This window comes from Psittacula echo (genome assembly GCF_963264785.1).
Source record: "Psittacula echo genome assembly, chromosome: 4".
Taxonomy (NCBI): Eukaryota; Metazoa; Chordata; class Aves; order Psittaciformes; family Psittacidae; genus Psittacula; species Psittacula echo.
The window spans coordinates 20,039,699-20,061,615 of NC_137738.1; the positions used below are offsets into that span (position 1 = coordinate 20,039,699).

Sequence of the window (21,917 nt, forward strand, 5' to 3'; positions counted from 1 at the left end):
TACTTGCCACAGAATGGTATCTGTATGTCTGTGGAGAAGCACATATAGGAGCATTGATAGTCCTCCCCTGAATCAATACTCTCCTTTGTAAAGGAGAAAACACTTTCTGCTGAACTGGTGGCTATTTCATCCCATTGCAAACCATAACAGATGGGTTTTCTTCAAACCTCTATGCATTTTAAGATTGTATTTACAATCACTAAGCAAGCCTTGTCTAAGAGGAGAACAAGCAATGTTCTCCCGCTTCTTCATTTTTTCCCTGCCCTGGTGCTGTGCTTTCCCCATGGGTGCTGACTGGGTCCTACTCAGCTTCTTTACTGCTTTCTGACTAAGCTGCTTCTGCCTGGAATGCCATTATCTGTGTCTCCCCTTGGAGGTGGGAGTTCTGGCTCCTTTGGGTTCAGCTCTGTAGGCTCTGTAACACAGAGGCAAGTACAAATTGGGAAGCAAAGCAAAGTACAGCTATTCCTCATTTTCTGCAGAGAGAAAACGACACTGGTACTGTTACCAACACGCACCACTTCCCATAGTAAAAAATGTAGGGGATTTTTGAACGAAAGGTTAAACGCACTAATTAGGCATTAGTAGCATCACTCCTTCTGTGACAGGCATCTGCACTACTGCCACTCTAGCAAGATTTCAGGCAGCAGAAGAGTATTTAGCCAAAATGAAATTCAGTCTGCGTCTCTAATAAATGCCGCTGCTGCCCAGCCTTCTATTTTTTTGGTCAGCAAATAGCTCTGCCATTTCCTGTCATGTAGCAGTCATGTCCTACCCCGAAGACAGATGCATTTCTGCGGTGTTTCATGCTTTTTTTCTCTAATACAAGATAGCAGTGTTTCATAAAAAGCTTTCCTGGGTCAGGACAAAAGCTGCCATGCATATGTAACACTGTGATTAGCATCTTGCAATAAACTGGCTGGCGTGCACAAAGCGCTGTCTCCTGGTAGATCAAACCACTGCCTTCTGGAGCTGCTTTAGCATGAAGCTGCTGTTTGGGATGGGAGCCCCAAGGACAACCTGAAGTTCTCAGTGACTGTAACATGCAGCAAAGCAGCAGCCCTGGTGGTGCCTTGTTTTTCTGAGATACTGCCTTCCTCCCTGTTAAGCCCTGGACCCCATCAATACAAGAGCTGCGCAGGAGTGGCCTAAGCAGCACAGGGGCTCAAAGCAGGATCAAGCTGGCTCCCTTTAGGGAAAAAACAACTCATTATTGAATCATAGAATCATTTAGGCTGGAAGAAAACCTTTAAAATCATCAAGTCCAGCCATTACCCCAGGTGTGCCACGTCCACCACTAAACCATGTCACTAAAGGCCTCATCTAATGGTTTTTGAACACTTTTCAGGGATTGTGGTGATTCCACCACTTCCCTGAGCTGCCTGTTCCAATGCCTGAGCACCCTTTTGGTGAAGAAATTTTTCATAATATCCAGTCTAAACCTTCCCTGGCACAGGTTGAGGCCATTACCTCTTGCCCTGTCACTTGTTACTTAGCAGAAGAGAGCAACCACCTTCTCCTCCCAGTCCGGCTTTGCCTTCTGACAAGCCCAGAGGGGGTGTCTAGCCATATACCACCCCGAGGGAGCAGGGGTCTCGGGTGGAGAAGCAAGATGAGATAGCTCCGAGAGGTCCCACATCAGCTTTCCGGCCTGCCAGTCCTTCTCCAACCATCCCTCAGCCTCCCCTGCTGGAGCAGGCAGAGCTGGCTGAGGACGGCGCCGGCACAAAGCAGCAGGACACGCCTGACTGCCGCGGCTAGCTAACCACAACAAAACAGGCTCACATAGCCACAGCCGCCACCGGGCGGTCCCGCTGCAGGGGGCCGGGCAGAAGCGCCCTACCCAAGATGGAGCCCGCCCCACAGCGCAACCCCTCACCAAGATGGCGGCAGCCCTGCAGACGTGGCCGCTCTCGGGCGGTGGCGCAAAGCTGCAGTCTGCGCATGCGCGGCACGACCCGGGCCCTGGACCATGGGCAGAAGGCGAGAGGGGCTGAGCGTGGCTCGGGAGGTGAGGGGCGGTGTGGCCGGGCTTGGTAGGGGTGAGGTGGGGCTGTTGTTAGCTCTGAAGGCAGTGTTTCCGTAGAGGGCGGAGGGTATCGCTGAGGGCTGGGGCTGTGGGGGCTCAGGGGCACTGCTCCAACCAGCTTGCGCTGTGCTGGTGCCGGGCCTGGCCGCCATTTTGATGTGCGATGGTAGAGGAGACTGAGGCGAGGTAGGCCGTGCTGAGCCCTCCCTGTGAGCGGAGAGCTGACTGCCACGTCCTCTGCCCTAGGCCTTTGACTGAACGATGGTGTTGGGTACCCTTGCTCCCAGTGAGCCTGTGACCCAGTGCAGGGAGAGGCAGTAAGTGTGTGCACCCACGGAGGGTGCTGCGGCAAGCTCTTGCCTCTAGCTAGCAAATATGTGTACAGCCTGGTCTGTATGTGTAGTGGTGGAAGTCAGCACCCTGCTGGGTACAGGCAGCTGGTTTGGTGTAACCTGGTGATAAACCAGCACATGAGCTGCCTGTAAATCACTGTAGGAGAAGGTGAAGAGACTGTTTTTAGGAGCATGACTTTGTTCTAAAGCTGCCTTTTTATTGTTGGGTGTTTCATAATCTCCTGAATGGCAGGAGGGCTGCTGGTAAGCTTTGTTTAACCTTTATATTTGCAGTCACAAACTGAGGCGTGTCAGTTAAGGTCTCTCTGAGGCTTCATTCCAGCTGCTGCAGCGAACAGTGCTATCCAGACTGACTTGGAGGAGGCAGTGGAAAGCCCCTAGTTTGAGTCTGTGTGTTTTGGATACTTTGGGAACAGCAATCTTGGGTTCAGCAAACCACTGAACTTACTGACAAATGGCTGAAAGGGGCCATTTGAATCCACGGGTCCAGTGGATTCTCCAGTGAATCTCACTGGTCACCTCTCTCTGTCCTGAAGTTGAGCATATGTGCAGCAGACCAAGGTAGCCAGGGAAGAAAGGACAAGGAAAGGACTTCAAGGCCAGGTTGGATGAGGCCTTGGGTGGCATGGTTTAGTGTGGGGTGTCCCTGCCCATGGCAGGGGGGTTGGAACTAGATGATCTTAAGGTCCTTTCCAACCCTGACTATTCTATGATTCTATGACTTGGAGATTGTCACATATGTTTCATCAGCCAGTAACGTAAAGGTGAGTGTCCTTCTATATCATGAATGGGAATTCAGTTTATAGTAGTTTTCTGGTCTTTTTCATCTAGTTAGGCTTTTGTTGGAGAAGCAGACATTTCTGGGCACTCTAACCCAAATATAACCACCAAAGAAGGTCCAGAGGGGAGTGTGCTGACTGTCCAAGCTTCCCTTCAGTAAGCCTAGCAGGGAGAGTCGAAACAGTGGATTTTTGGCTGGTTTTTTTGAGATGTGGCATACAAGGAGAGTTGAGGTGGTAGAGTCTACCTTAGAGAAAAAGAGATGGTAAAAAGGGTGAGCCTGTCAGGGACCTGCTGGTCACAGAGTGAAAAGGGACTGATTTTAGCTGCTACAGAATATTCTGGCAAAGTGTTTGGAGACTTGTAGCTTTCGATTTTTTTTGTTTTTTACTTTTTATAGGTTGTCATGATAGAACATGTTATTTTTGAAAGGAGCGTAGAACTGTTCTTTGGAGTGTTACAGGTGAAAACCTTTCAATGCAAAGATACTACTGAAAGGTAAAATCCTTCCCCCTTGCAGTGATGAGAAGGGTACTGAATAGAAGTTAAGGAGGAAGAAAACATAATTCCTTTAAGGCAGAGGATGCGAGGGCTGTTTTTCAGGTGTCAGAATATGTGACAACCAAGATACTGATTTCACAATTTAAACATTTTATTTGGTTCAATATTACTTTCTGAGCTGTTATGATTGTAAAGAAAACTTTCCAAATGAGTCCTAATATGACATGATGCATGAGTAGCTATGAAAGGCCTAATCTAGGCAGAGTCATGCTTGTTTAACTGAAGTCATGATGCTAAATGGATGCAATTTTCTATATGCACACTTATGAGATTAGCTTGCACTTACAAATTGCAGGTGTAATTGATATGTCCTGCTTTAAATTGATATAAATGTGTCTCCCTAATGTTGTGATGGTTTAAACTCATGCCACTTTTCCTTTTATATAGCTCTGTAGCCTTTCGAAAGGCAGCTCTATTTATGGACAGTGCTGAGCTGCACAGAACTTTCATGACAAGACTTGTCAGGAAGGTGAAACTGGGAGGACTGGTCTGTTATGTAGCAAAATAGTGAAAATGGAATGAGTTTAAGAGAGTGGCAAGGATGATCAAAGGTCTGGAAAACTTCTATGCAAGAAACAACTAAGCATACCAGGTCCTTTTAAGCTTCAAAACATGACTGCAAGGCTAGACTAGCTAGGTCCATATCCTCTGCATGCTATTTGTAATTTTAAACAAAGAATGGCCATTCACTGACAATACAAACTTAGGATTACTACATGAAACAAGCTGCTAACAAGCTCAGAACAAAGAGGAGGGGATGGTTCCTTCCACAGCCTGTAGCTGTTCCATGGCCAGAGGATGTTGTAGCCCTTAAAAATACAGTTGTGCCTCAGAGAACAACTGAAAAAAAATCATGGAAGCAAAAAAGTGGTGCTATAAACTGCAAAGAGTTTAAAACACTGCCTGTGCTTAGGCAGTGCTTGCAGGCAGTAGGATCGAGCCCTTTCTCCTTTACCAACACAGAGGGTTGATCTGTAGGATTTAGACTTTTTCTGGTGTGTAGTGGCTTGCCTGGTAAATATTTCCAAGCCTGCTATGGGCACAGCGTCTGCAAAATGATTTGCCAGCATGCAAAATGATTTGAAGAGCGTGGTGAAAATGGAAGTGTGTCCATGACCTGCAAGTTAGCGTTTGAATTCAAACAAAATTCGACTCTGCTGGACTGATTTTAATTATCCAGCTGAATTTGTGGATGCAGCAGCCATTAATTCTTCTGTGAAAAGAATGGCTCAAGTGTGCTGGCAGGTGACAAGGCATGAGAAGGCTGCTTAGGGAAGGGTGGGTTTTTTTTATTTGCCCCCACCTCTTTAGTTGGCTTTGATCTGTTTTATGAGGGTCAGAAGATGAAAACCTCATTACCTAATGCTGTTGGATGTCGACATATGTGTGATATGGCTCTTTGCCAGGATCTTAATTAGGGAACTCATAAAAGTGGAGGGTGGATGCCAGTTCTTGAAAAGTGCTTTTAGCCTTTCTGCTGGAAAGAAAGCTTTTATTAATTCATTACAGAATGTATTAAGAGGGATCCAGCTCAACTCTGTAAGCAAAACTGCTGCTTTTTCTCTTCTCTGTCTCTGCCTTTAATGTGGACCATTTCAGGCTCCCTGCCCAAGATGAGCCGAATAAATGAGATTTGTAATAAGCATGTAAGACAGTTTGGATTGGAATCCACTTCAGGTCTCTCCAGTTTAAAAAGGTCTCCAGATTGCAAGTGGGTATTGCCAGAATTTAGCAAAAATGGCTCAGTGCCTTGTCATACCTTGTGAAGCAAGGAAGGCATCTGGTCTTAGACTCCTGTGTGCATCCAAAGCCGCTGGGACTTGACTTTCTGGAGTGGCTCTTGAGCAGCAGAAGGGCAGTTCTGCATGCCCTGCACTGTTGCCTGGATGTGAAGCACCCATTTCATTTTCCCCTTTAACTGACACTACTTGAAGATGTTGCTCAGAGTGAAGTCCTGTGTCCCTGCTACAGGCCATGCGAAGCTATGGGGTTGTTATGTGAGCTTTCTGCATGCTGCCCTTCAGCTCTGTTCCAGAGGATCCTCTTCATGGAGAGGAGAGCTAGAAGGAGCAAGGGTTCAGATTTGCAATTTATAAGCCACTGTGCTGAGATTGCCACTAAAAAGGTAAGCCAGTGTGAAGTGCAGTGATAGTACAGCTAAGTGAGCTTGGCACCTTGTTTCCATGCAGGTTTCCAGCAGGCTTAGGTACATATCCCAACTAACCTTCTGATGTATTAGTAGGAGGGAAAGCTTTCCATCCACAATGAGCTCAGGTATGCACCCGTTTCTAGGATTGCTCTCCTGGAGAGCTGCTGCAGGGCATTATGCCAAAGCTCTGCAGATTTTCTTGTGCTACAGCTTTTCAGGCTATAGCCCTTCTGGGAGTTTGCTCAGCAGCCCAGGGGGTAATCAGTAACTCCCAGGCATTACTCTGATTCCTGCCTGTGCTTATTTTCTGTTTCCTTTGGCCTACAGTGAAGAGTGTCTTATGTCGCTGAGCTGCTGAGAGACTCTTAGCTTGCAGGAACACATCCCAAATCCCAAGTGAGGCAGTGGCACTGACATACCAAGATAGGGCTCTACCTGTAGTTGGTCAGTGTCTGAGGTTCCTTTTGTAAATGAGCCACCTCCAGAAGGCAGATAGTATTGTCCAAATTTATAAGGAGGGAAACTGAGGCACAGTGAATGGGTAACATCTGAAGCTCCTCAGTCTTGGCCTTCCTTACAAGCCCTACCTAATGCCCTAGACTAGCCTGAAGAAAGAAAATAGATTCTGGAGGAAGTAAGTACTTGTTCCTCCAGCTATGCTTTATCTATATTATTATTTTCTGTCCCTTGTGCTCACAGCTCAGCAAAGCTGATGGTGCAGTTCTGGGGCATGTGGTTTATTAACAAAATTATTGCTCTCCATCAGGGGACCCAAACTTTGGGTTTTATTTAAGAGCTGTACAACCAGTGGAAAGTTTTAAAGTATTACGTGGAATCTGGAGATTTTTAGTCAGCAGAAAGTAGGTGGAATATTCTCTTGTTATGTCTTATGAAATGACGGGCAGAGAATGTACCAGTGAGAGCAATTGCAAACTGAGAAGGAGCAGCGGTTCTGGAGGAGAGGGTAGGATGTGCTGTGACACAGATAATTTAGTGGTGGCATTGGCAGCAGCCAAAGCTCTCATGAAATTGTATTATTTAACATGATGTTTAAACATGTTTGCAGAGAAGGCATGGTGCATTGTGGTGAGTTTGCTGGCTAAGGAGCAGCCAGGTAACACATGCTGAATTACCTCCTGCTGTGTATGTGAAGGTTTCCAGCAGATAAGGGAGCAGAGACACAGTCATTTGCACATGGTAGGAACTGGCAAGGGAGATGGTTATTCTTCAATTGGAGTGGACAGACACTCCACCTCCACTCCACGGCACTCTGCCATTAAATCAACTTGCTGATAAGCATGGTCAGAGCTGGCTTGGGTGAAGGCCTAGGTTGGCCCTGAAGCAGACTGGGGCAATGCATCTTGCTCACTGAGCTGTAGTGGATGAGAGATGGTGATGAGCAGCTTGAATTAACATTCTTAACTGGCACATGTGGATGTGGAGAACAGCTGTCAGCCGTGACCAAATGTATTTTGAGCTAACATGCTTCAAAATTATCCATGTCCCCATCCAAGCAAACCAAACCAGCATTCTCTGTGCTCTGGGATAAGGTGATGTGCCTTGGTGCTTCCTTTGAGCTCAGGGGAAGCTGTGCTGATGGCATTTCAACAGCCCTGGCAGAGTTGCCTAATAACAAAGGACTCTGAAATTTCTGTCTGGTAAGATGCAAAGATGAATTTGAGCCTTGTTACATGTGGCCCCTCCCCAGCAATACTGTGCTCCTTGCAGTGAGACTGTTCAGCTGACTGCATAAACCCTTTTTCACAGTGCTTTGTTCTCTCCCCTCTACATCAAGCCTCTTCTCCCATCCTGCTTATTTATAACGCTTGCCTGCCTTTCCTGAGCAGAAGGTGTGAGATTGCTAATGAGCTCAAAACAGATCTCATCCCCAAAGCAGCAGTAATTAGGGATCACTATCTTTGATTTTATTTCCCATATCACTGTTTGTGAGAGTGTTTGTGCCCTGGGTCACCGCTGAGGCTGATGTCCAGGCAGCTGGTGTTTCATTCACCTCAGTACTTTACCCAGGACCATGCTGCCTCTTAGCTTCTGGTGAGTGATGGCTCCCCACCAGAGAGCCCATGCTGCCAGCCACCAGTTGGCCTTGGCCTTGCTTGGAGAGTCAGGCACAGCAGGAGTGTTGTGCTAAGTAGCTAAAAAGAGAAGTCATGCCACCTCAGGGCACTGAGGCCATTTTCTTTCAGGCTAGGATGTTGTGTCATATTATCTGACCAATCCCACTATTCCCCTGCTGGAAGCAAGCCTGAAAGACAAAAGTTTTCCTAAAGATGTCTACTTTCTGGTTGGCAGGCAGAAGAGAGGAATGATTCCCTGGAGAACTGTTGTCCATGGTAGGATTACCTCCTGGGCAATCCATTTGCACACAAGTGGATCAATCTTCTCATTATCCACAGTTACTTCCCTCCACAGGAAGACACAGGGGCAGGGTGACTGTTAGGAAGCCTGATGAGGAGACACAAGGAGATGACCAGTGTTTTTCTGCATGGGAACATGTTGCTGCCAAATTTGGTGCAGGTCAAATGTGCTGGTGGGGAATGCTTTCTTGAGCATGCTGTGCAGACTGCTGTTGCTGTTGTACAATTAGTTAGTAGGTGTCAGTGTTTCGTCTCTGTCCCCTCTTCACCCAGCCAGCCGAGGTTGTTTTGTTGTAGTCATGTCCTGTGAATTTCTGTATTCATTCACAGCACTAAATAAAAACCTTGCACCTCAGGCTTTGGCCAGGGCCAGTTCCTCTTATTTTATCCTATTTTAATTCCATAAAGATGCTTTACATCCCATCTTTCTTTGTGCAGCCAGATGCAAAGAAACTAGAACAGGCTGGAACAGGATTAGACCTTAGAAAAAGCTGCTGGCCACACAAGTGCGAGTGTTAAGAGATGGCTTTGCTGGCTGAGATTACAATGTCACAGTAGCCTGGGGTATAATAAAGGCTGATCTGAGAGGCAGTGGGCTTTGTGTGCTGTGATCCTTACACGTGGCTGAGACAGTTCCTCCCTTGATTTGGGGAGGAAGGAGGTGGAGTGGCTGAGCTGCCACCCTTTGCATCTGAGTGGGCATGGATCTATGTTAGCTGGGAGAGGAGATGACTGGGACCATTGTGGTGTTTTACAGATTGATGGGCTGGAGGAGAAGCTGGCACGTTGCAGACAGAGCATGGAGGAGGTGGATCTTAAACTGCGCAGGGAGAAGCTCAGCCCTGAAGGAAGGTATTGGTGACTGTCTCCTTTCACAGCTGTGGCTGTGCACTTCACCTGCTGTAGTACTGAACATGGGCTCTTGAAGGGGTGGGACTGTGTGGTTCCCCATGACAAGACCCTCTTGCCTCAACTTGGAGCTTACTTGGGGGACTTGCCAAGGTGAAAAGCTTAGTGAGTTATGGAGAGAGCTTTATCTTACCAACAGCCTGACTCTGACCTGCACCATAACCAGCTAAGCAGCACCCAAAACTTGCCAGTTCCTTTGCATATAGCTCCTGGCCTGCTAGAAAACAGCTCTGAGTCTGACAAAGGTTCGTGCATGCTGCTACTGAAGCCTTGCCAAAGCTGCCTAAATTTAGTTGGAGATGTGCAGCAACTAATATTGAGGGCCAGACCAGACTGAGGGAAATTGCTCTATCTGAGCCTGTGTTGCAAATGTGTCGGGATGTATGGATACATTGACACACGCCATCTTTCCTTGGAAAGGGAAGAGGGACAATTCCCCTGAAATCTGTCACTGACTAGAAAAGGCAACTGTAGGCTTCTAAAGCTGGGACTCAAGCGGGAACTTGACCTACATTTTTAGCAGACAGAGGCAGAACTATTTCTCTAGACTGTGAAGCAAGAGATCCTAAATCTCCCAGCTGAACCTCAGATCTCTCTGCTCGAGGACATTCTTCCAGTCACCAACATCCTGCTGCTCTGTTCTTAGCAAAAAAAAAGGCTGGGAAGCTCAATCGTAGGCCCAGGGAGCTGTCCTGTTGGTCCTGGTGTCTGCTTTACAGTACTGTCCTATAGAACCCAGCTAGAAATGATCCCAGCAGTGGTGACATCTCCACACCCCGATACTTACCAGCCTCAGCTTAACTTCTTTGTTCCTCCTTTCCACTCTCTTTCTCACCCCATCACCCTTCACTGGGGTTTTATATCCCCATCCATATTTGTGCATGGTCCTGTCTCATCCTGTCTCTCCTCATCTCAATAGTTTTTTCTTAGGCCTAAATTCTTATGTTTACAGTGTGCATTCTTTATCTGGTTCTTAGGTGGCCAGCAACCAAACCTACAGTTGTGATAACATGACAGGATGGAAGATATCTGTATGATTTCTCTCTGAAATACAAGGCCTAGAGCAAAGAATTAGGAATAGGGATTCCTGGGGCCTTTTGTGAATTTTGCACCTTGTATGGAAATGGAATCAGAAATGCTGTTGCCCTAATACAGACCATTAAAAAAACCCTGGAGAAAGGTACCATGATAAAAATTGATTGAGTAGCACACAAAGGAGAGCTCTGCTTTCCCATTTTGAAGTTCAGTTGTCATGGTTTCTTCACGTCTCATTCCCAAAGCCTCTTCCTTTGACTCTCTTCACAAAGCAACTTCTTAAGTAGCAGCTCAGTCATGTTGGTAAATCTTCCTTCTCACTTCTTCCTGGCTGCACTCCATACTGCCTTTCTCCAGTTGCCTTGAAGAGCCCTTTCCCCTCCTGCTGCTCCAGCGTAGCTTGCTTTTTTGCCATCCCTTACTTAACTAGCTGTACATATGGATTTGGGTCTCTTTCCTCATACAGGTTCTTGCTGTGCCTCAGGGGGAACAACAAACTCAGTTATACTTACTGCTTTCTCTGTCTGCTCTGAAGCAGGAGATAATTTGTTAGAGCATATTTATTTACATGCACAGAGTCTGACTGACTGCGTCCTCACTGCTGTAGTGGAAATGCTGCTGCTTTTGGGCAGTTTGTTCTTGTATTTAAACTGTATATTAATTAATCATCTTGTGCAGTTTAAGACAAGAGCTCTGTTGCCCTGACTTAGTCTTTACTGTTATTATCTGGAGTCTTCTGTTTAATAACAGGTTGTTTAACTGGTTGTTACTGGGCTTGGATTCAGCTTGTTGTCTTGAGTTGACCAATTTGTGTAAATAGGATACCTTTGACAAAGGGCCACCAGCTTCAGTTGGTGAGAATTGGTGTTCCAGATGTGTTGGAAGGGCAGGATCCTGCCGAGAGCATGCAGGGACCCTACCCTATCCCATAGCTGTGGCAGAACTTTGACCCCAGCTGGGGGAACAAAATAGGGGGCTGTCTGACACACACAGACACTTTCTAGCCTGCTTTCATACACTGACACTGTCCTGGAAGGAGAGATAGGAAGCAGTTTGTGGGAAGGAGAAAATAATCTAAAACTGTTGTATCTCTTGACAGCTGGGGGGGTTCTAAACTGTCACCCCTCCACAGTGAAGGGTGAGGGGCTCATTCTGTGAGCAAATATCCCTGGCAGTGGCACAGTCTCTCTTCCATCATATAAGCAAAGAAATAGACTGTGTTTGCCTTGCAGGTAATGAACTTGTCTTCTCATTACAGAAAGTCACTGGAGAGAGACAGAAACTTACTAATGACCAAAGCTGACAACTATGGTAAGAGCTTCATTAAAAATGGTCCCTCTGGGCTGGATGGGATCAGTGCTGCAGCTTAGCTTCATCTTCCAGCTCCCGCCACCTCTGACTTCTGCCTTTGAATTTAGGTTCAACCGAAGAGTTAGACTGAGGGAAATTTAGTCAGCATATTATAATAGGGGTCTGGATCCTTCTGTTTGAGCTGTGCTATCAGAGAGGGAAAAAAAACCCAGCATCAGCTAATGAAGGGGGGGAAAGATGTCCCTTTCACTTACCCCAAGTTAGCAGTCTTTAGACTGACTTGAGTGGCTTTTAACATCCCCCCTCTATTCCCCTGCTTTTTAATTGAGGGCTGCTAAGCAAGCTGGCATGTGCTCTCTGGAGTGTAGCAAAGTCTGCCCTCCTTGGGGAAGGTTCTCACTGCATCAGTTTCTGGGGCCATTCAGCACACAAGCATAGGGATTCACACTGAAGTGCTGCCTCCAATTCCAGGGAGCCAGGGTCTGTCCTTGCTCCAAGTGCTGCTTTAGACAGAGTTGAAATGAGAGTCCCTCAGAGCTACCACAGGTTTGACAGCATTTCCAGTCCACTACGGATGCTGCTTTGAATGTCTTCAGGCTGCTGAGTGCTTGACAATACTCTGCAGCAGTGCAAGCACCAGAGCTTACACAGAGGAAGGAAGCACAAGCATCCTTTTAGGTCTGGAAAGTTGAAAACTTGGGGCATGGTCAGCAAATTTATAATTAAATGAGTTAAAACTCATGTTAAACGACTGTTTCCAGAAGATCAGTCCCTGGCAGTGTTCAAGGCCAAGCTGGACAGAGCATTGGGTGGCATGGTTTAGTACGTGGTGCCCCTGCCCATGGCAGGGGTGTTGGAACTAGATGATCTTACGGTCCTTTCCAACCCTAACGTTCTATGATTCTATGACTAAGTTACTTTAAACAGATGCAAAGCTGTTCCCTAAGGACCTACCACTAGAAATGGCATAAGACCCTGCACATCCCTGCCACCTTTTTACCAGCAGTCAGCCATCACCACTGGCACATGAACAGAGCAATGTGGCAGGCTGCTCAGGCAGCAGCAACAGCCTCACCTAATGGTGATGGCTACTCCTCTTGGAACAGAACAGACAGTGCATATGCACACCGTCTGTTTAGATCACTGCTATGGCCTCTGATTAAATCTCTGCTTATTCCAGCTGACACACATTAGGCCACAAACAGCAATTGCTGACAACAGCATTGCTCCTTCTGTTTAAGCTGCCTGGGGAGTGCCTGCTTGCTGCTGGTAAGACCACCTCCTCTGTGACCTTACAGATTCAAGCAGTTTGCTCTGTGGCTGCATGAGGCTTGTCCTGTGGGAAGAACAGGGGCAGAAAGGACAGCTAAAAGCTTCTTTTGATGCTAGCACCAGTGTGGAAACCTGCAGCACCAGGGTATTCCCACTGGAGGCTGCTAGCAGAAAGTATAGAGACAGTAACCCATGTAGCTCCTGCAGCAGCAAAAGCAGTCTGGAGTCTCCATCCAACCTTGCCTCGCACAACAGTTACAGCTGTTTGGCCATGCAGTGTGTAATGCTATAGACCTCACTTCTTGCCTGTACCACCAAGCAAAGTCTTGTGGAACAGAGCTAGGAAGAATCGGACTCTGATCTTTGGGAAAGCAAATGGAACAGAAGCGGAGATCAGTAGAACTCCTACTTTTGGTAGCCAATTCCTTCATCTTTGCAGCTGTGTTTCTTCTTCTGTAAACCAGGGCCAGGGAAAGCTGCAGCCCCCAACAGAGTAAGGGGTCCAGGCTCAGACCTGTTCAACACTTGTGGGAAAAGAGGAAACCCAGATTCTGCAACATTCAGTGGTGGCTACAGTGTATTTACAAGACTGCTACATCTAAAAGATAGCAAAAATAGCTCTCCACATTCTTTTAAGAGATAAAGCAATTATTCTAATGACCCATTCTGTCCTAAGTAGGCTCCTAGAACAAGATCATTTGCAAACAGGAGCTGGTCTGGCACTGAAGTATTCCCAAGTACAGCTACTGAGGTTGACAGGGTAAAAGCAAATGAAAGGGTTCCTGCTAGTTCACTTCCTGTTCAGCACATCTTTTAATTGGCAGCTTTGCATACTGATCCCAAAAGAGTTGCCCATGGCCAAGGTAGCATTGTGCTGTTAAGACATTTTTGAAAGGAGATGCAGATGGAACACAGAGAACACTCACAGGCAAGGCTTTTGTTTGTTTCCCAGAGAAAGAACTGAGTATGCTTCATAAGGAGAACCGCAAGAATGCTGCCCTTGCTGTGGCTGTGGGACTGCTGATTGCTCTTATTTATGCCTGCTGGACAGTGTGATTGGACTCAAGAATTCTCCCTGCTGACCAAATGACTCTCATGCAAGGAGCTCTTCCTCCTCACCACTGTGCCTCTGCCAAGGGTAAGGATCAGCATTTCAGATTGCTGTTATTGCTCATCCTCTCCAAGCCTCATTGCAGGGAATCTTTTTCTCTGAGAATTGCGGGGGACAGGAGACAAACAAGAAATCAAGCACGCCTGTGGCTGGAAACTTGGTCAAGCAGAGCTGAAGGTGGTGCTGTCTTACTCCAAACACAGTGTAGACCATCCAGCCTGATGCAGGAAGGCAGTACATTCTCGATTTTGAAGGGGACCTCTGTGGCTTCAGACAAGTGCTCTCTGCCCAGCCCTGCCAGAATACATGCCACCTTTGTTCCTGTGACTCAGCCATAAGCTTAAGGGACACTAAACTCTCAAAGGGTAACTTTGGTATTGTGACCAAAAGATTCCAGGTGTTCCCAGAGCTGATCTAAATAAGTATGGTACCTCCTCCACACTGACTTGAAGGACCAGAAGAGTCCTACCTCCACAAAACCAAATGGGAGGTAGGTATCTCTCTGTAAGCTGGCAACATCCAGCTTGAGATGTGGGTGCTTGGGCTTTGAGAAGATCTACCTACCTCTCCAGTGCATCAAGGCTTGGTAGCCATTCTGTGCCTTTGAGAATCAACACTTGGAAGAAGAAATTGAACTATCAAGTCCCAGGGATGGAATTGCCTCTGCAAGGGCTTTAAATAAAATAATTTAACCTTGTAACTTCCTGGTTTCCTTTTTTTTCCTGTTTTGTAACATCTCTCAGCCACTGCTTTATTCTCATCCTACATTCTCCCTGCCGACACACACTGCACCATAGTAAGCATAGAAGGTATTAGGCATTTAACATACCTGGTCAGCAAGATCTCAGCAGTATGTTATTGGTCTGTTGTGGCATGGAATCTACTCAAGTGTTTGTATTGAGTGGAAAAGCAGCCTCATATGCTGCATAGGAGTGCTGGGAACTGACACCTGTAGTCCACTCTCTGGTGAAGCAAGATACATTAGGTAGCCCTTCAGTGTGCTCTGACATGTCAGGAAAGCCATTAAAAGGGGACTGCCTTGAAAATTCAACGGTGCAAGGCATTTCTGTCTCCACATTAACATGCTGCCAGACAATTCTGTGGGAAGCAAAGTGGACAAGCACTGTTGTGAACTAAAAGGGCTGTATTGGTAACAGAGACAACAAAAGCAGGAGTCAACACAAAATGGTATATAGCCTAATGACAATACATTGTGCAATTAATGTACATCAACATTCTCTTCAGCAAGACCTTCCTCACCTCCCCTTCCCAACATAATCCCTTGATATCTACCCTGCAGCAGGGAAGCAAGTAGTGTAGTGGCTTATGCTTGCCTTCTTGAAGGGGGATTCAGAATCACGGTTCAGTGCTTAAAAAATAAAACTAAAAAGCAAATTCAGATGAGGGGCTGGAGGCAACTCTGTACACAGGAAGTATCTGTTCATAAGAGCTGGCCTGCAGGCTAATGGGGGTTTATGTACCCTCAGAGGCCTACACTCACCCTGGTGTGCTTCCTAGGTCACCCTCCTGTCTTGCCAGCCCACAGGAGACCAAAGGCCTGAGTGGAGGACACAACACCTAGGAAAGGAGCCTGGCAAAAGGAGCAGCATGCTTTTCTGGTATTGGAACAGCTTCAAGGCAGTCAGAAGTGTCCAAACTCAAATTACTGGTTGGTTTAAAAAGCCAACTGCACACAGGCCTAGAAACCACAGCTGGAGGTTCTTTACTGCCCACTGGGACAGATTCTTCTGCATCCCTTATGGAATTACCTTGCCTTAGCCAAAAAACACCTGCCTGTGACAGACCTCTTGTTCTTTGGGGGTAAGGGCCACCGTTTCTTTCATACATGTTTTACCAACACTCGGGAGCTGCATTAACAGCATGCAGTCCCTCAGCTGCTTTGGTAGACCTGTGTCTGGGCACTAGTAATCACCAGTGTGAAAAGAAGTGCTCTGACACATTTCACTTTGGCCAGAGCTTGAGAAGAAACGGAACAGCTCTGCTGCACAGTATTCAGGGCTACCTGCTTGTAAGCTTACCTCCCAAGCTTTGCCTCCTCCAGCTTCCATTGACTTACAGGCTATGCCAGCTTCTGTGCTGCTCCTTCAGCCAGGGTGCAGTTCTGCAGTGATCAAACCTGCAGATCATTTTCTCTGGTGTTGCAGCTGTTACTTTCATTTATACTAAACGGTAGGGAATTAATACATGGTTATATGAAGACAGTTTGCTTGGGAAGACATGGAAGTGCTCCAAGCTCAGATAGCACAGACTACTTGTAGGATAACAAGGAAGGAAGTAGGAACTGCATGCTGAGAATGAGCACAAAACCTCTAACACATGATGCTGAGCATTAGAGGGTGGCGGTAGGACTTCAACATACCATCCTTATGCTGGCTTCTCTGGGTGGGGTGCAGGGCACCCATGGACCTTCAAGTGAAAACTTCCATGTCTTGCTACATAAAGCTTGTTCAAATCATACATATGGGTGTGGAAAGAAACAAGAATCTAAATGAGTGCTATAGATTCTAGAACTATAGCTTTCTTTAAGGCACAGTTCACTCCTAAATCAGTTTCCTCCCTACTGTCAATCTGTGTTTAAAAACAAGCCAAGAACAAAAAAAGCAACCAAAAGGGGATAGGGAGGGCAATTTTGCTGCTTGGCCAAAAGCAGTCAACTGTGTTATCTCTTGATTTATGTGGAAGACTTGGCAACAGTGCCATGGAAGCCAGAAGTGAAGGTAAAACATGCAGCAGAAGACAACTTTGAAACCAGCTCCAAAGTGCACATGGAGCACTGTTGACACACAAATACCATGCTGACAGTTTCACAGCTCTGTGCCTTCACCCCAGATGCCATTTCAGGGCTGAATGAGACATGAAGAGTTTCAAAGCCCACTTTGACATTTAAAAAGGAAAGTCAGGTAACCCTTCAGTGAGCACAGTTAGGGGACAGGATTTCTTCTGATTGACCAACATGGTTGAAGTCAAGATCTCTTTTCATGGAAGCCCTGGGGTTTTTTTTAACTAAGTCAGACAATGCCATCACTCCCTCTAAAGACCTCCAACATCACAACCTTCCTTTGTCTTCCTCCTGCATCCACTTTCTTCCCTGGGTAATAGTGTAGGGTACCAAGAACTAAAGCACCTTGGTCTTGGAAGCATGAGGCGTAGACATGTTCACAAATTAACCCCACGCTGCTGGCTCAGGATCAGTCACTGACCTGGAGAGGGGAAATCCTCGTCACAGCAGCTTCTAGAGGTCTGAGAAAGCCTTGGCACGGAGCACATCAAATCTGTGCCAGGAACTCTACTCATCACCTGCACTGGCCTTTGTCCAACAGGACACCATCACATAGGAATTGCCAGTGGGCAGCCAAGTGCTTTGATAAGCAGAAATGTTGGAGATACCAGCAAGAATACATACTTGCATCCCAAAGCCAGCATTCACCAGTGAGTTAACATGCTCCACTGGGTAGTGTAGGCCTTTGATGGGCCAAGGAGACAGCTGCCAGGAACAATGTAGGGCCCCTTCAGTGTGCTGTTGCCCAGCTCTGCCACCAAGACATCTCTGCTCCTTCCCACACTGCCAGGGAAGCATGAGCCTGGAGAGTTCTGGCACACACAGAGCGCTCCACAAGCCTCACTGAATGTTTGAACAGGATCAAACAAAACTGCCAGCCCCTTGGCCTCATGCATGCAGTAGGTCAGGACAAAAGGGCATTCGGCCATGGCTCCAGGAGTCACCATGGGTACTCCAGCAGCAGGCGCTACCTGGGCCATGCTCATAGACACTGCCAGGGTAGAACCTTGTTCTGTGCCTTCTGCATACAACCTGCTGGTTTGATCACCTCCAGGAAATTAGCTCTGGAGAAGACCAGGATAAAAGTTGTGGAACATCCCCAGTCTCATCAGTCCCTGAAGAATCAAAGCTGAGCTCAGCCCCCCCTGCACCCCTCAAGGGAGCAGAGTTAGGGGAAGTGTGCTTGGATGAAAGACAGGACATCCTCCTTGGATAGCTTCTCTGGATCTTGCCTTTTCTGAGAGTCGTGCACTTTGACACCTTCCCCCCACTCCCAAAAGAGGCGGCTGTAATGGCAGACACTGTGGGCAGAGAGGAGAGCAACATTAGTTTGGCAGGGGAGAGGAAGGAAAACACTGTATCCTGGCCACAAAGTGCACTAGAGAGACAACTGCCCTAGCAATGGGAGGCACGCAGAAATATTCTGCCTAAAGGTTGCCTTAAAAAAAGACCAGTGCATTCATTCACCTTACAAACTCCGTAGTCCTTAAGGCAACTTCCAAGCCTAAGAGATTTCCATGGAAACAAACGTTAATTCTAGCTTCAGTCAAGATTTAGTTCAGTATTTGCTGGAAGGAGACATGTCATTAGGGAAAAACCTTCCTCCTCCCCCAGCTCCAAGTTTTTGAGAGAAACTGTCATTGCAGGCAATGGAGAGGCTTTAATGAAGAATTCAGAAAGCCTGCCAGCAGCAGCAATCTAATCACTCACCACAAACTTACTAGAATCAGTAGCTGTCCTGTGGAGCTTTGCAAACGAATAGGAATTCACACTGTACAAAACCAGCTAGGATCATCCCCTTCTTCCCCTCGTGTGAAATAACCAGCTCCACTTGGCTGCTGACAGTTCTGGTCCTACAATGCCATCTCTCATGCCATCCATCCCACACATCCCTCCCTCACTGCATCAGCACAGTCCCAGCCATAATGAAAACAGAGCTGCTAATTACTGACAGCAGAGCAGCCTTTAGTTTTGTACAACTACTGACACTTAATATTCATAGCTTATTTAGTGCCACTGTTCTAACAAAGCAGTACTAGGACAAAAGCACATGTCAGTGGCTAATTATAGACACATTAGTACTCACTAAGCACAACACCACACATCCTTTCTGGAGTCCCACACAAGCACTCCCTCCACCTCCTCAGCCGTTCATGCTGACCTATTTGAGAGTGCACAGGCAGAACACTAAGCCCATCCTGACAAGTGGATGGAAAAAGCATCCTGTGCCTCTGCTTTTTAAGCCTGTTCTTCAATTTAGCTGGTTAAGGAAAGCTTAAGGATTCTTAAGAACACTGCTGTAGGTAAGTAAGGAGATTCAAAGTGAGAATGTCAGGAACCCTCTTTCCTATCAAGCTCAGAGGCACAGTCCTGGGTACTGGTAGTGGAGGGCATCTCTTGAGACCACCTGAGCACAAGGGGTGAAGAACATCTTCACCCAATAGCCCTGAAATATCACAAACTCAGAATTTGCTGTACTTAACGACATGGGCTTAGCCTAGTACTCAACAGATACAGATAGGGTTCAGCAGCCACAGTGTTAATGGCTGTCCACTGACAAGCCACTCCATCTTTTCCCAAGGAGCTACTGCTTTTCTCCCCCACACTCTCTTTAAACAGCTCCCAGCTGTCTACAGCTTATTGCACAGCCTGGGCTAAATGAAGTGGGATTTGCTCTCATATTATCAACTTCCAACCAAGTATCTTAAAATACAGACATGCAGCAAATTACAGTTACTGGGCTCAATTTCCATTTCCCTGTGTGCAGGGAGGTTCAGTAACTTGCGCTCTGCTGCAGACAGGGGAGCAAAGTTGAGATGTGTGTTATTCATAGCAATTAATTGCAAACCCCACGAATCCAGATCAAGAATCATCTAAAAGTATGAGAAGGTGCCAGCTCCTGCAGCACACCCTGCTGGTGTCTAAGCTGCGTCTGCACTGCAAATGACTACAAGAACAGAGCAGAACTCCCTTCCAAATACCCAGACACACACACATCTGTTCTTCCATAGCCACAGCTCTGGCCTGTACTCACTGAAAGGGTGCGATGGATTCAGAAGGGAGGTTGTATGTTGTGTTCTTGGTTATCTTGTTGAAGAAGAATTTCTTCTTGGAGTTTTTGCTGTATGCCATTGTCCAGGGATCTTGCAGAAGAGTCACAGGGATCAGATAGAAAATGGCAAGATGGGAGGGAAGCACAGTATCAATACACATACAGTGCAAGCAGGGAGGAGGAATCTGTAAGAATAGCTGATTCTTTTCTTACTCCTTTCTCCTTCCCTCCCCCAAGAAGACCTGCCTTCCCAGCTGTTCTCTATTCACTGAGAAAACTCCCTTCTCCCTGCATGTAAAGTTGACATTCCAAATAGGGTATTTCCACGTAGTACTACTCTGGAAAGTATCTTCTTGATGAACAAAGTATGATCTCATTAAAAATGACAGTCATCAGCCCTGTAAAGAAATGAAATCACCCAAACAATAGCTAATTGAGATGCAACAGAAAACAATAGTTAATTGAGATGCAACAGAAAAACCTATCATATAAATACCCAAACCTTTATCATAGAATCATAGAATGGCTTGGGTTGGGAGGGACCTTAAAAGATCATCCAGTTCCAACCCCTTGCTATGGGCAGGGACGCCTTCCACTAGACCAGGCTGCTACAAGCCCTGTCCAACCTGGCCTTGAACACTGCCAGGGATGGGGCAGCCACAGCTTCTTATTCAAATCCTCATTACATGCAGTTAATCTCTAGTCATTGGAATACTCCCATTAATTTTTTTACCCAGTTACAACAGGAGCAAGCCTGGTCAATACTTTTTACTTGAAGATACAAAGAAAAGTTAAATAAGAGCAGAGACACTCTTCCTACCATTCACAGTCCGTACGATGTAGAGTCCTGTGGGCACAAAGTGCCGGTCGTCTCGGCCAGTGTAGGACAGCCGGGGTATTCCCCTTGAACTCTTGATGACTTTCATCTCTAACCTAAATGTTGAGAGAAGGCAGTGATAGACATTCCCTGTTTCTTCCTTTACTGTCCTCTTGCACCCAACATGCAACCTGCATGGCCTCTCCAGAGGGTCACAGTGAAAACTGGCAGCACTGCACCTAAAAGGGCAAAATCACTATATCCTGGAGAACTCGGTTTCTTGCCTCCCCCGACATGGCTAGAGAAACCAGCCAGAGCTGTCTAGATCACGTAACAAATTAAGTGCTGCAGTGAAGGATCAGTGACCATCTACCACACTCAGTCCAAAAGGCATTCCCATTTCAAGTATGAACTCTTCATCTTTCAAGCCACGGATACTTCTGCACACAAACTCAAGTGCCATTCATACTCCTACTGTTTAAAGCCACTGGCCACATTTACAGCATTAGAACTCAGGAGGATGATGCTCTGAGCCACCAGCTGCATGAAGTTTAACAGCTCTTTCTCCAGGACCCCTCAAGAACAGATCAACACATCCCTCACACTCCTGTGCACTGGTGGCTGATAACCTCAATGGGCTGTCAAGTTTCTCACTTGTGCTGCTCGCTTACCTCACAAAAATCTTCTCTATTTCCTCCAATCTGTAAACTTCCTTCACTCTGGGGAGAAAAGAGAAATAATGTGATTTTAAAGTATTTCAATTGTCCTCTTCTTCTGTCCAAGCTACACGGAGCACCGAACAGTTCATTTTGTACAGCATGAGGTGGTCAGGCATGACTAAGGTCCACCCTTCTCATCAATCCAGTGCCTTACTTCTCCTGCTTGAGAAAACCTGACATGTGCATGCAGTGCATGCTCGTAAGCAGCATATGAGCCTCCTCGCTGCATTTTCACCTCAGGCTGGGTATACAGAAGAGGAATGACAACAAAAGTCAGGTGCTCTTGTTTTCCCACAAGGCAAATTCACCAAGGTCAGCCCCAGGCAGGTTCTGGCCTCAGCATGCTACCCTCGCAGTAAAACTGAACTGCCTGATCCTCATCATCAGCGTCCTCAGGGATGCCACAAACTCATGTTTTACCCTGAGGTAAAACCAGCTTTTCGCAAAATAGGGGAAAAAAAAAAAAAATCAGTAAAGATTATTTGGAGCCATCACTCTTACTATGTCAAACTGCTTTTGGTTTTGTTGTTCTGAGACACAAAAAGACAACCAAAAAGCTTCAAAAGCACTGCCTCTGATCTGATACCCTAACCACCTATTTCCTACATGCTGCTACAAGCATCAGGCGTCAAAAAGTACAATTT

General features: G+C 46.6%; 2 protein-coding genes across 7 annotated transcripts in view; one reads left to right on the plus strand and one right to left on the minus strand.

The window, feature by feature from the left end:
• The first annotated feature begins 1,955 nt into the window (after positions 1 to 1,955).
• Positions 1,956 to 14,877, plus strand: CCDC167 (coiled-coil domain containing 167). 2 transcript variants are annotated; one of them, XM_080616197.1, is made up of 4 exons: positions 1,956 to 2,011; positions 9,005 to 9,099; positions 11,450 to 11,502; positions 13,727 to 14,877. In XM_080616197.1, the coding sequence occupies exons 1-4, from the start codon at positions 1,973 to 1,975 to the stop codon at positions 13,828 to 13,830; spliced, it is 291 nt and encodes a 96-aa protein (XP_080472323.1). In that variant the 5' UTR covers positions 1,956 to 1,972; the 3' UTR covers positions 13,831 to 14,877. The 2 variants fall into 2 exon arrangements, with proteins under 2 accessions (XP_080472323.1, XP_080472322.1); XM_080616196.1 differs by lacking the exon at positions 1,956 to 2,011 and having other exon boundaries at positions 2,973 to 9,099.
• A 132-nt stretch (positions 14,878 to 15,009) lies between these two features.
• Positions 15,010 to 21,917, minus strand: part of CMTR1 (cap methyltransferase 1) — a 30,599-nt gene continuing 23,691 nt past the window's right edge. For 4 of the 5 annotated variants that reach the window (XM_080616192.1, XM_080616191.1, XM_080616194.1 and 1 more), the window contains exons 21-24: positions 21,226 to 21,273; positions 20,558 to 20,670; positions 19,720 to 19,828; positions 15,010 to 17,986 (exon numbers count right to left, since the gene is read on the minus strand). In XM_080616192.1, the coding sequence (XP_080472318.1) occupies positions 17,854 to 17,986; positions 19,720 to 19,828; positions 20,558 to 20,670; positions 21,226 to 21,273 (403 nt within the window). In that variant the 3' untranslated portion in view covers positions 15,010 to 17,853. Of the gene's footprint in view, positions 17,987 to 19,719; positions 19,829 to 19,866; positions 20,136 to 20,557; positions 20,671 to 21,225; positions 21,274 to 21,917 lie in introns of those variants that run through there. The other variant, XM_080616195.1, reaches the window with a different exon arrangement.